This window comes from Ictalurus punctatus, chromosome 6 (assembly GCF_001660625.3).
Source record: "Ictalurus punctatus breed USDA103 chromosome 6, Coco_2.0, whole genome shotgun sequence".
Lineage (NCBI taxonomy): Eukaryota > Metazoa > Chordata > Actinopteri > Siluriformes > Ictaluridae > Ictalurus > Ictalurus punctatus.
In genome coordinates this window covers 13,277,213-13,288,421 of record NC_030421.2, presented here as the reverse complement: position 1 = coordinate 13,288,421, position 11,209 = coordinate 13,277,213, and the positions used below count along the sequence as shown (strand labels likewise).

At 39.5% G+C, this 11,209-nt stretch overlaps 1 protein-coding gene across 2 annotated transcripts; it reads left to right on the top strand.

The window, feature by feature from the left end:
- Nucleotides 1-319: 319 nt before the first annotated feature.
- Nucleotides 320-2,687, top strand: LOC108266221 (uncharacterized). Of its 2 annotated transcripts, XM_017469263.3 has the most exons (3): nucleotides 330-652; nucleotides 2,092-2,324; nucleotides 2,445-2,687. In XM_017469263.3, the coding sequence occupies exons 1-3, from the start codon at nucleotides 373-375 to the stop codon at nucleotides 2,457-2,459; spliced, it is 528 nt and encodes a 175-aa protein (XP_017324752.2). In that variant the 5' UTR covers nucleotides 330-372; the 3' UTR covers nucleotides 2,460-2,687. The 2 variants fall into 2 exon arrangements, 1 of the variants encoding a protein (XP_017324752.2); XR_001812834.3 differs by lacking the exon at nucleotides 2,092-2,324 and having other exon boundaries at nucleotides 320-652.
- The last annotated feature ends 8,522 nt before the right edge of the window (nucleotides 2,688-11,209 follow it).

Here is an 11,209-nt window from a genome sequence, read left to right as displayed (position 1 = left end):
CATTTCTTGATTAAAAAGACAACAATAGTTCAGTGCAAAATGTTGGAAAAGTATAAATATTTGATACTAAATACTATAAGTATGTCATTATTTCGCACAGATGCTAGCATTCACCATGTGTACACTCTATAATCAAGGGCTTTGTAGCATTTTTGCAAGAATATCACTTCACCAAGCTATGTGATATATTCATCCACAGAATTTGACTCTGAATTTATGGTCCTGATTCCTGACTTTGTACACTGGCATCTGCTTTCTCTTTTAGCCAGTCAGAAGTGAAAAAAGCCTTGAGTGAAATTCTCCACCCAGCTGGATTCTCAAAAGAATGTTCTTGTCCCTAAGCAATCATTTATATATTTTTTTCGAAACCCAATGAATTCACATGTAGGAACTGCAGGAAGGGAGTGTCGAACAATGTACAGTACCTCCCCACATTACTCAGATGAGTCCTTATGTGAGATTGGAAGCGAGATAATGGCAGTCATGCAGCTGCACTTGCTATGTGTGGGCACTGCATTAGCCGCAGGGGATGCTACAGCTTGCCAGATTCGCTTAGCAGATATTAGCTTCTCAAGCTTTCAACTCGAGAGAGTTTCACTGTTTTGTTTTTTTCCCACGATAAAGGACCGCCATGAGGCTTCGTACGAGTTGTGTAAGTATTGATCCACAGCTTACATAATCAGCATCTGCCAGCAGTGAGTGATTTGATTTTAAGTAGAACTTGAGAGTTGAGAATGTCTAAGAATGACAAAACAACCCTCTCTAAATTCACAACATGAAGAATCTTTGCTGCAGGCCTAAGTGTAAAGGACGGTTGAAAGAAAACCAAGCACCAGCTGTAACTGGTCTAAACCATCTGAATAAACACAGCTGGTACAGAGCTATAAGTAAAGCACATGTTAAGAGAAGCAGAGAAAGAAAATGTCAATTTTTTTCAAACAGAGATTCTAGCTTTTTAAGACATTGGCCTGTATTGAACTGGAAATCTGTTCATATTAGTGTGCACAAAGTTAAATTTCATGAAGTATGAAGTTAAAGAGAGCTGGAAGTGTTAAAAGTGGAATTCCAACAACTTTTCGAATATTCTAAATTTGTTCAATACTCTCAGAGTTTCATCATAACCACTACTGTTTTTGGTGTTTACCCAGTTTGTCTCCTAATTTAGTCATCCCAATTCTAGCTACATAGTTCTCCTCTAGTGCACTACATACTTCCTTCATTTACTCGTCGAAAGGTTCATCCAAACCTTAAAGCAAATGTTATGGAGGGTGGTGAACGAGGAAGGAAGAAACTGGGACCTCCTCCTGCCCTATGTACTTTTCGCTGTCCGGGAGTGCCCCCAAGCCTCCACGGGCTTCACTTCCTTCGAACTCCTCTTCGGACGGCGACCTGGAGGACTGCTGGACGTGGCTCGGGAAGCCTGGGAGGAACAGCCCTCCCCATACCGGGCTGTTGCAGGTGATAGTTCACAGGCCCCTTACTCTCAAGGACAGTGTAGGGCCCTTGCCATTGGGCTAGGAACTTGCAGGAACTGTTCGGTACTAGCAGGAGCACCCGGTCGCCAGGTTGGAACTCTCGGGGTTGCGCTGGCCGGCCGTACACTCACTTCTGTTCCTCCTGGGCGGCTTTCATGTGCTCCTGGACGATCGGGGCCACTCGGTCAATCTTCTCCTGCATTTCCTGCACATAATCAACGACCGAGCGGCCCCGATCATCCAGGAGCACATGAAAGCCGCCCAGGAGGAACAGAAGTGAGTGTACGACCGGCCAGCGCAACCCCGAGAGTTCCAACCTGGCGACCGGGTGCTCCTGCTAGTACCGAACAGTTCCTGAAAGTTCCCAGCCCAATGGCAAGGGCCCTACACTGTCCTTGAGAGGAAGGGGCCTGTGAACTATCGCCTGCAACAGCCCGGTAAGCGAGCCGACACCCAAACTTCCCACATAAACCTGTTGAAGAAGTGGGTAGAGCCAGCCCCAATAGTGTCGACGTTCGCGACCTTTGAGACAAGCCAGGATGAGCGTACAGTGGTCCAGCTGGGTGAAGATCTCACTCCCGGGCAAAAACTACAGATGTGTTCTCTACCGCCCCAGGGATGACACAACTGGTCCACCATGAAATCAAGACCCAACCAGGAGTGGTGGTGCGACAGCGGCCCTATCGAGTCCCGGAGGCCCGCCGCCAGGCTATCGAGGAGGAGGTTAGCCGAATGTTGCAAGATAATATCATCGAGAAGTCCAACAGCCCCTGGTCCAGCCCCATTGTCGTCGTGCCAAAACCCGACGGAAGTATGCGGCTATGCAACGACTTCCGGAAGCTGAACCAGGTCTCAGAATTTGACAGCTATCCCCTCCCCCGAGTGGACGACCTGGCGGAGTGACTGGGGAGAGCTCAGTTCAGCCCAGTTCTAATCGGCATTGTGTCTGTGTTTGTTTCTCCCTTGCAGAAGACTCGGACCTGAACGAAGCCTCCACTCCCTAGCTGCACACGCGTCGTTGCCTGACTGCCGAGAAGAGCCTCGATTCCTCCGGAAAGCATCGGCGCGACGCCGGAAGCCCTGCAGCCCACTGATCCCGCACCACACGCTGCCATGCCCACACGCAAGCACACGAGAGCATGCACGTACACCCTCGCACTCACGCACACCCCCAGAACCTCACAAATAAAGAAAACTTTCGTTTCGCAGTTACAATGGCCTCCTGTGTGTCTGTGCTCCACCCACCGCGGACTAATATCCTTACTATATATATATATATATATATATATATATATATATATATATATATATATATATATATATATATATATATATTATTAATGTTTTAATAATGCAAGATTCATCTAAAATTAAACAAAAGATATACAATACAGTTTAATGCAATTTTTCAGTCGTCAACAATATCATCTCATACGGATTCGAGTCCAAGGGCGTCATCTAATAATTACGGTAATTCCAACATGGCATGAACTCAGACTTATTCCACTCTTAACAAAAAGTACAGCAATCCCAATGTGGGTTGGGATACAATGACACAATTTACTCTAATAATCACAAAAAGGTTGGTGGGACTGTGTTTTAGTTATTTTGTTAAATATGACATCTTGGATGATTATGATTTATGATTTATTATTATATGATTTAGTCAGAAAACTTAATAAGTAAAGGAATAAAATACGACAGGATGGGCTGCTATAGGAAAATAATCAATGACAGGATGGTGTAAAGCCCAACACAAAGTGGAGTTAATGTTACTACACTGAAGTGTTATTTTGGAATAATATCATATCCTGAGGTGTTTTTCTTCCCCCACAACACAAACAACACTAACATTATTTTTGAAAGAAGTTACATTTATTGTTGAGGAACATCCATGAAACAAGTTAGTTCCTGTCATCACTTATAGCTATAACATGTTATAACATATATATACAAAATGTATGTATGGATATATATCCCTATGTTTCCATAAAGAGCCCCTCTTATTTCTTTCTCTTGAAGTTAAGAAGGAAAAAAATGCAGCTTGTCATGTTACCAAGAAACAAATTTTGTTCTGTGTCTACAAACATGCTAAATAAACTTCATCATATCAACAATGAATATGATATATAGAGCACATTAATACAGTATAAACCTATGATTTGCCTTGCAGCTGAACTAATATCGTATCTGCTGTTATGAATCAGAATTGTGAATTCAATAGTGCTGTGGTATAATATATAGTAACATTATTTCCATTGGTAAAAAATATGTTCACTACACTAATTGATGTCCTTTGAGATAAGCAATAACACATGTAATTTGGCACACACACAGATCCATTCTTTTATTCAGTTTCCTCTTAAAACTTAAAATCAGATTATTTATATGATTTCAGCGAAACTGTAATAAAGAGGAGTTTCTGTAAGCATTATCTGATGTACGCTGATATCTGCTTTCATGTGTAAAGCGAGAGTGTAATGAGCTTTTTGACAAGTTGACACAGGACAGCAAGGCCTCTTGGGTGGTCTGCTACAACATGTTTGGAAATTATGACGACCCGTGAGATATTCTACACAGGGTGTGTGTGTGTGTGTGTGTGTGTGTGTGTGTGTGTGTGTGTGTGTGTGTGTGTGTGTGTGTGTTTTCAAAGCACTGTCTGTATCCTGTTTATTCCTTTTTAAGTGCCAAAACTGTTTTTCCGGATCTTTGTGCTGGACCACTGTGAGGAAATGAGATGTTGAGGAAATAACTGTCAGAGTGTTAAACACTTTGTCATTCAATCATAAAATATGTGAGGAATTTGCTCAGACGTTTTTTGTTTGTTTGTTTGTTTGTTTTTTTCAGTTATAAAAACTTTTCTAATTAAGCACTGACTCCATGTTACATTTGTTTTTATTTATTTTTTTATTTTGCACTGATGTGGAGTGCTACAACTGCTCAACTGGAGGCTACAGCCTGGAGATTGCATAGGATGGTATCGCTTTAAATACCATGGAAATGGTTTTGGACCTTAATTCCACATGGACATTCTTGCTGTAGTTGATGGGACTACGGTTGCTGCTATGGCCTTGAGACTGCAATTACCACATGCAGTTTTGCACTCAGGTCTCCTTTAGTGAACAGTGGACTAGTTACACAAACAGACTTCATATAAAAACCATAATGAACTTTCCTTTATTTTCACACTATCCGTTGTTACCCAGATGAGGACGGGTTCCCTTCTGAGTCTGGTTCCTCTCAAGGTTTCTTCTTTATGGAGTTTTTCCTTGCCACTATTGCCACTGGCTTGCTCAATGGTTTATATGTTTCTGTAAAGCTACTTTGAGACAATCACTATTGTTAAAAGTGCTATATAAATAAAATTGAATTGAATTGAATTGAATGTTTGAAAGCTGAGGCTATTCCATGTTGTGTTTAACAGAAAAATGTCTATGGTTGTAGATTTTAATACAATTACAAATAATATGATAATATCTTGACAAAAGTAGATATTGAATGTTGGTGCTCTCTATCTGCTGAGCTCAAATTCTCACTGGTGTGATTAACTCATGACCTCTGAGAGCAGAATTATTCATGCACAGTGCCACAGAGAAAGCCAATTCTCTAGATACATGACAGAAATTGCATCACATTTTTAAAGGATATTGAGGAACATAACCGCAGGCTTACTGTATATCATCCTTATTCCATAAATCAGAAAAAAAGTAGCTTTTTATTCACACAGGTGTAATAAAGTTCTTAAGGACCATACTAATATTATGTAACCCCGTGTGACCGCTTACAAAATTAGTAGAGATTACATTTGGATTTCATGCAAATGAAGTAATAAAAAAGCTACTTCCTCTAACACTGCCTCTAACCATAATCATTCCAAACTTTTATACGAGTTTGCTCTTGAGAATAGTTATAACTTTTCAATTCTGAGAGCTTACTGAAGCCATGCAAGAATTTAAAAAAAAAAAAAAAAACGGTATCTCAAATGGATCCAGTTATTTAATTAACAGCCCTAAAGTGTGGCCCTTATCACCTATTTTAAATTACAGAAAGTACAAGGGGAGCAAATGGCACCAAGTCTCTAGCCACTTTTAGAAGAATTTGCAGAATCCTTAGTGTTGATTTTGAGAGGAAAAGCAATATTCTACACATTCAGTGTTGATAAACAGGATAGTGACATAAGACCCACGGGAAATAAGTGTTCACCTTTGGGAGGTCAAAAGATAGGAAGCATTCCTGTGTGTTTCGTAAGTGTGATGAGGAATGCTAAAATATTTATGTCCATCACATTGAGGGGATCAGGAAAGGGTTAGTACATGTTCTTACTCTTCTTAAAGTCACATCAGTGGGTGTACTTTGGCTTTTTTTTTTTCTAAAGAGGGTAAAGGGATAATGTACTGGTTTTGATTTCTGTCAAAAAAGCTTTAGAGGTCCTCAAGTCTTGGTTGAAGTTCCACCAAGCATCTGTTTCTTTTCTTTCTTTTTTTAAAATACTATTTTCAATCTTCACCTGATGCCGTTTTGTCACTATTTGATCTCATCTCTTCCAAGACATACTTTATATTGCAACATTTGGCCAAACTTAGGAATTACAGTTGTTTATTTCTGAGATAAAGTGGCTGTGGAAAAGTCAAGTTGAGTCAGGAAAACGTTCATAAGCAAGGACACTCATTATAGGTGACACGAATATAGACTATAAGGATAAATCCACTTTAATCAGGATACATTTGAAAACACATCTTTTTCTCTATGTTTTAGCTTTACGTCTACACTGAGATGGTATTTTGTCCAGTTTTGTCCGTTTTATTGTGTTGTAGTGTGGACTGAGAAAACGTTGTTTTTTTTTTGTCACGTGACACAGTCATGTGACCCATTCAACTCAGCACAAACAAGCTGGTGGACGATGTTGTACTGCAGTTGTTGTGCCTGCTATCCAGGTTGATAGTTTTATTAAAGATTCATGTCACTTTGTACAACCTTCAGTTTGCATTTTTAAATAAATGTCTGAAGGAAATGATGCAGACCAAAGCTTCTTACGTTTTTAGCCATAAACATTATAGGGATTCAGACATTTCAGTGTGGACGAGCAATTTTTGGAAAACGTTTGAAAATGCCAGTGTAAACGGAGAGCGTTTTAAAATGAACTGTATGGCTACCAAACTACGGTTGTCAGATTTAACTCACATTTAGCAGGTGGCCAGGTGTTAATTTCAATTCCTAGTAATTACAATCCAATCTTCTAACAAAATTAGTAGGAAATTAGTAGAAAGACAAAAAATATATATATTTCATATTGACTCATGGAAATTCATTACATTGTCAGTCATGAGGTTGTGTTTATTATACCCAGTATAAAGAGATGATGAAAGTAAATAAGGATGAAAAGGGCATTTTTAAGAAAATAGCCTGCAGTCTGTGGACACTGACCATGCTGACTGTAAAAGAGATCAAGGGTTTATGAAGAGCTGAATAGGCAGCTCCTTTCTTGATTAAGGTGAGTTGGCTTATTTTCCCTGTTAACATAAAAAAACCTTTGAATGATACATTTAACAGTCAGAAAATCATGATGTTTAAAATGAGGCTAAAAAGGTGCAGCAATTAGCTACATTGCTAGGTCAAATTAACTCATACACTTTTTACCAAACATGATGGTGCAAATAAATTGGCTCAGTTTTACATAAAAGTGAAGCATTTTATAATTATAAGTGCAATCACTATAAATTTTGCATCTTTTCAAAGTTTCTTTGGAACCATCTGCTTCTTAATCATCTTAACAGTTTAAGATAAATGGCATTTTCATGTTTCTCATTTTCTTGAACTCACTCCTTATCTACTTCTGGCATGTGGGTCAAAAGTGACTTGACTTCAAAGACGAATTTGAACTTGACAGGTATCACACTAACATGTGTGCTGTCAAGTGGACTCACTCATCCCTCAGTCATCTTTGAGTGTGTCAGTTCTGACTTTGTTGTCATTGCCACATTGATTCTACCAGCTCATGTCAATGTGGTCTGTGAAATGTTGCTTTACAGCTCCAGCAGGGTCCTGGGTTTGAACCTGAGCTTGGATTACCATCTTTAATGATTTTTGCATATTTTCCCCATGTTTGTGTTGGGTTCCTTTTGGTTCTTGGTGTAGGTGGATTGGTGACTCTAAACACCCTCAAGGTGTGACAAAGTGTGAATGTGTATGTGCATGGTGCCCAGGTTTCCCATCCAGAGTGTATTCCTACCTTGCATCTAGTGTTCCAAGGATAGGCTTTGGATCCACCATGACCTCGATTGGGATAAATGACACATCAAGACTCATAGATGGAAAACTCATAGATGGATCAATGTTATGGATCAGCCATTATATGGACTACAGTACATGGACCCTCAGACTAAATTCCTGACAAGACATTTCTCAGCTTATAGGCCAATCAAGGTGTCCTTTAATAAAATAAGACACTGGAAATCCATCATTTTAATCCATCATGTGTTTGTCAATTACAAGGACATTTCTGATTGCAAGACTGATTCTACCCAACAAAGGAAGCTTTAATGGATGGGTTGGGTTTGACTGTGAGGGGAACCCTAGTAACCAGTGAAGGAAAGGTTTTGTGACACTGATAATGTCTGGACCTCAGTGTCTCAGTAACAATCCATCCACAGGTTTAACCAGTATGCTACTCAATGGGAATCACTGGCATTGCAAATCTACTGTTCCATATTAAACACTCCAAAAATCTTTTATTCATAAGATGTAGGTGTATTGATGAATACAGTCTCAAAAATGTTTCAGAAACTCTTTCTTTGTAAATTTGGACGGCCAGGTAGTGCCTCTGATAGGGGCAAACGGTTTAATAGTTCAGAATACAGACCTGAAGATTTACAGCACTCTGATAGTAATGGTAGGACTGTGATCTCAACAGTGCACAGCAACCTGGGTTTAATAGAGGTAGCTAATTGTACACTAGTTGTACACTACTGTACTCCTATCCTAAAAGGCCCACAGTCTTAAGCGAGAATGAAACAAATTTTAATAGAATTTAATTGAAAATAGATTTGCTGCATGCGAATAATTTCCACATCATCAACTCACGCCTTCCCAGATGACTTCCATGTCACATTAACACCCATGTCTCCTCCGGAAAACCATTTATATCTAAGCCCAAGAGAAAACAGGGAACAGGGTCCTTAAGTTGATGTTGGCTGACAGATTATGCTGCAGGACACCTACTAACTGCCCAAAAGCTCACTCATTTGAGAGAAATTCTCCTGCTTTCGAGCCTAGCAGGAAAAAAATGTCTTGTTTGCCAAGATGTCAGGCATTTTTGACATATATAGGTCTCCACTGTGGCTAAAATGTCAAAGCAGTAGAATCACTACAGAGGCAAACATATAGTGTGACATGCCATCCACTGGAGTGCCATAATCCTTCAGCTCTCTGGTTTATTTCTTATCATTTCTTAAATTTTTTCTGATTTGGGATTGTGCATGTGGGTGTGTGTCTGGGGGGAACATTTTCATCATGTTAGGGGTGATGGTGAACTGTTTCTGATATTTATGAGAAATATAATATACCACATTTTCTGTGTATATGAATGTATTAACCAAACAATTGCCCTTCATTTACAATTATTCACAAAAAATACATTAGAGTTATGTAGTATATGGCCTCATTTGTTGGTGGCCTGATAAAAACCTTTCACATGGTCAAGTTTCGACATTTTCTGCTATATATATAGTTTGGAAAACTACCAACTTTCTTGAACTAAAATATGTTTCCCTTTGCATGTATCTCAATCAGTATAAAATTATGCCATTTTAAAGCCTAATTGCAAAATTGCTGTGGCACAGATCTGGCCCACACCAGACACTTTCATCTGGCCCACATACCGCATGGAATAATGGCACTTGGGTGGTCTGCTCATGTTTGCCAGATTTTTGCCACAAGCAAGCCATAGCAATGCCGCATGTGCCACATTTTTGCCAAAGGTGGGCCAAATTTGTTTTGTGATATTTGGGCCAAATTCATTATTTACCACATGGGCCACTTTAGGGTCACATCCAGATTACACATTACAGTGAACACCACATCTTTGCCAAAAAAAAAGCGCCCACTTGTGATTTGGTATATTTGGGCCAGATTTGCTGTTTTACATGTGGGCCACTTCAGGTTCATATCCATTTAGTCCGGGCCAAAAGAAGGCCAGCAGTGCTGCATCACTGCCTGAAGTGGCCCACATCCAGATGCAATCTGGGTAACTCCAATAGTGAAAAATGAGAAAATTGTATTTGAGGATTTTATTGCAGTGAAAGACACCTCACCAACTTCTACATTTATAACCTAATCTACTTATGGAAAAAACTACTTTTGAAAACCAAATTTAGAAAAATATGTTTCCAAAGGGAAACTAGTTCTAATTTTGATTATTAGAATCATCCACATCAGTCTCTGTCTAATCACCTGAGGTAAAAGTCACTGGGGGCATTTAAACATAAGCCTCATCATTGTTCTCTTGACTCCACTGATCATTGTCATAGCAGGGGTCAAATAACAGGTTGACAGCATCAAAAGAGAAGTATTCGTTAATGCAAAACACAGGAAAACAGATAAGGGTGAAAACTTGGAAATACTGTAATAGAACAATAGGAAAACCAATGCTCAATAACACACAAAAACATTGCCAGCAAGACAGACACAGAAGGGCATAAATAGAAAAACTAATCATGGGTTGAACTCAGAACATCTGGACCTAATCAGGGAAACAATCAGGGACCAATGACAGGATAGAGGCGGAGACAAGAATCAAATGAAAACAAAGGAATATGTAAATGTAAACAAAACAAAACAAAAGGGAGCAACGTTTGCTGGGGAGTGTGCCACGCCCTGAGAGGGGGAAATTTTGACAGTTAAAAATTAATCCATATAAAAACATTTCCAAGTTGCTTAGGTAAAATATATGAATGTTTTCTTAAAATAGATATGTCAAAGTATACTATTGGCAGTTAAACCCCAAAAACTCGATTTTTTGTTATTTTTACCTGATTCCTGAGTCCAGTTAAAGTTTTTTCCCCAGATTGTCACATAAATGGTTAAAACATTTTAGGTAAAGAGAGTCCTTGAAAGTACTTTAATACTCACTCACACAGGATGCAACAATGAATGTGCAGACTACCAGGAGCGGACCTACAAAGAAAGACTCACCACTGTACTTTCTCCGTAGAATGAGAATTATTGCAGGTGCAGGTGAATTCAAAATGATCTGCACTGCCCGTCCTTTCCCCAAGCTCTCCATTGCATTAATTTCTTCACAATTACCGATGTGCACATAAAATTGTCAGCGACAAAGATGGATCTGAAGATAATTGAGGTCTGAATTGTGTCTGCTGCTGACGCGACGGCCTGCACCCTCAGGGCTATAAGCTGTAATGGTTCTCAGCAGGGCACTGCATAGCATCAGGAGAGAGAGAGAGAGAGAGAGAGAGAGAGAGAGAGAGAGAGAGAGAGAGAGAGAGAGAGAGAGAGCGAGAGAGAGAGAGAGAAAGATGTGTGATTGATGATTATGAGAAGAAATACAAATGGGCCAATATCTCACCAAGAGCATGTACTGAACCTCAATCACAGTATTTAATTAATAACACTTATTAGGTTCTGGAGGATTATGTATTATGTGGAACAGAGAATAGAGTGTTTTATGGAGCAAAGGCACCATCAGAAAAAGAAAAAACATGGCTACCTTAAAATGTGCT

Excerpts from the sequence above, each read along its gene's own strand:
- LOC108266221 (XM_017469263.3), top strand. The coding sequence starts at position 373 with ATGAATTCACATGTAGGAACTGCAGGAAGGGAGTGTCGAACAATGTAC. Across the intron at positions 653-2,091 it reads TGAGGCTTCGTACGAGTTGT|GGATGACACAACTGGTCCAC; the intron begins GTAAGTATTGAT and ends CTACCGCCCCAG.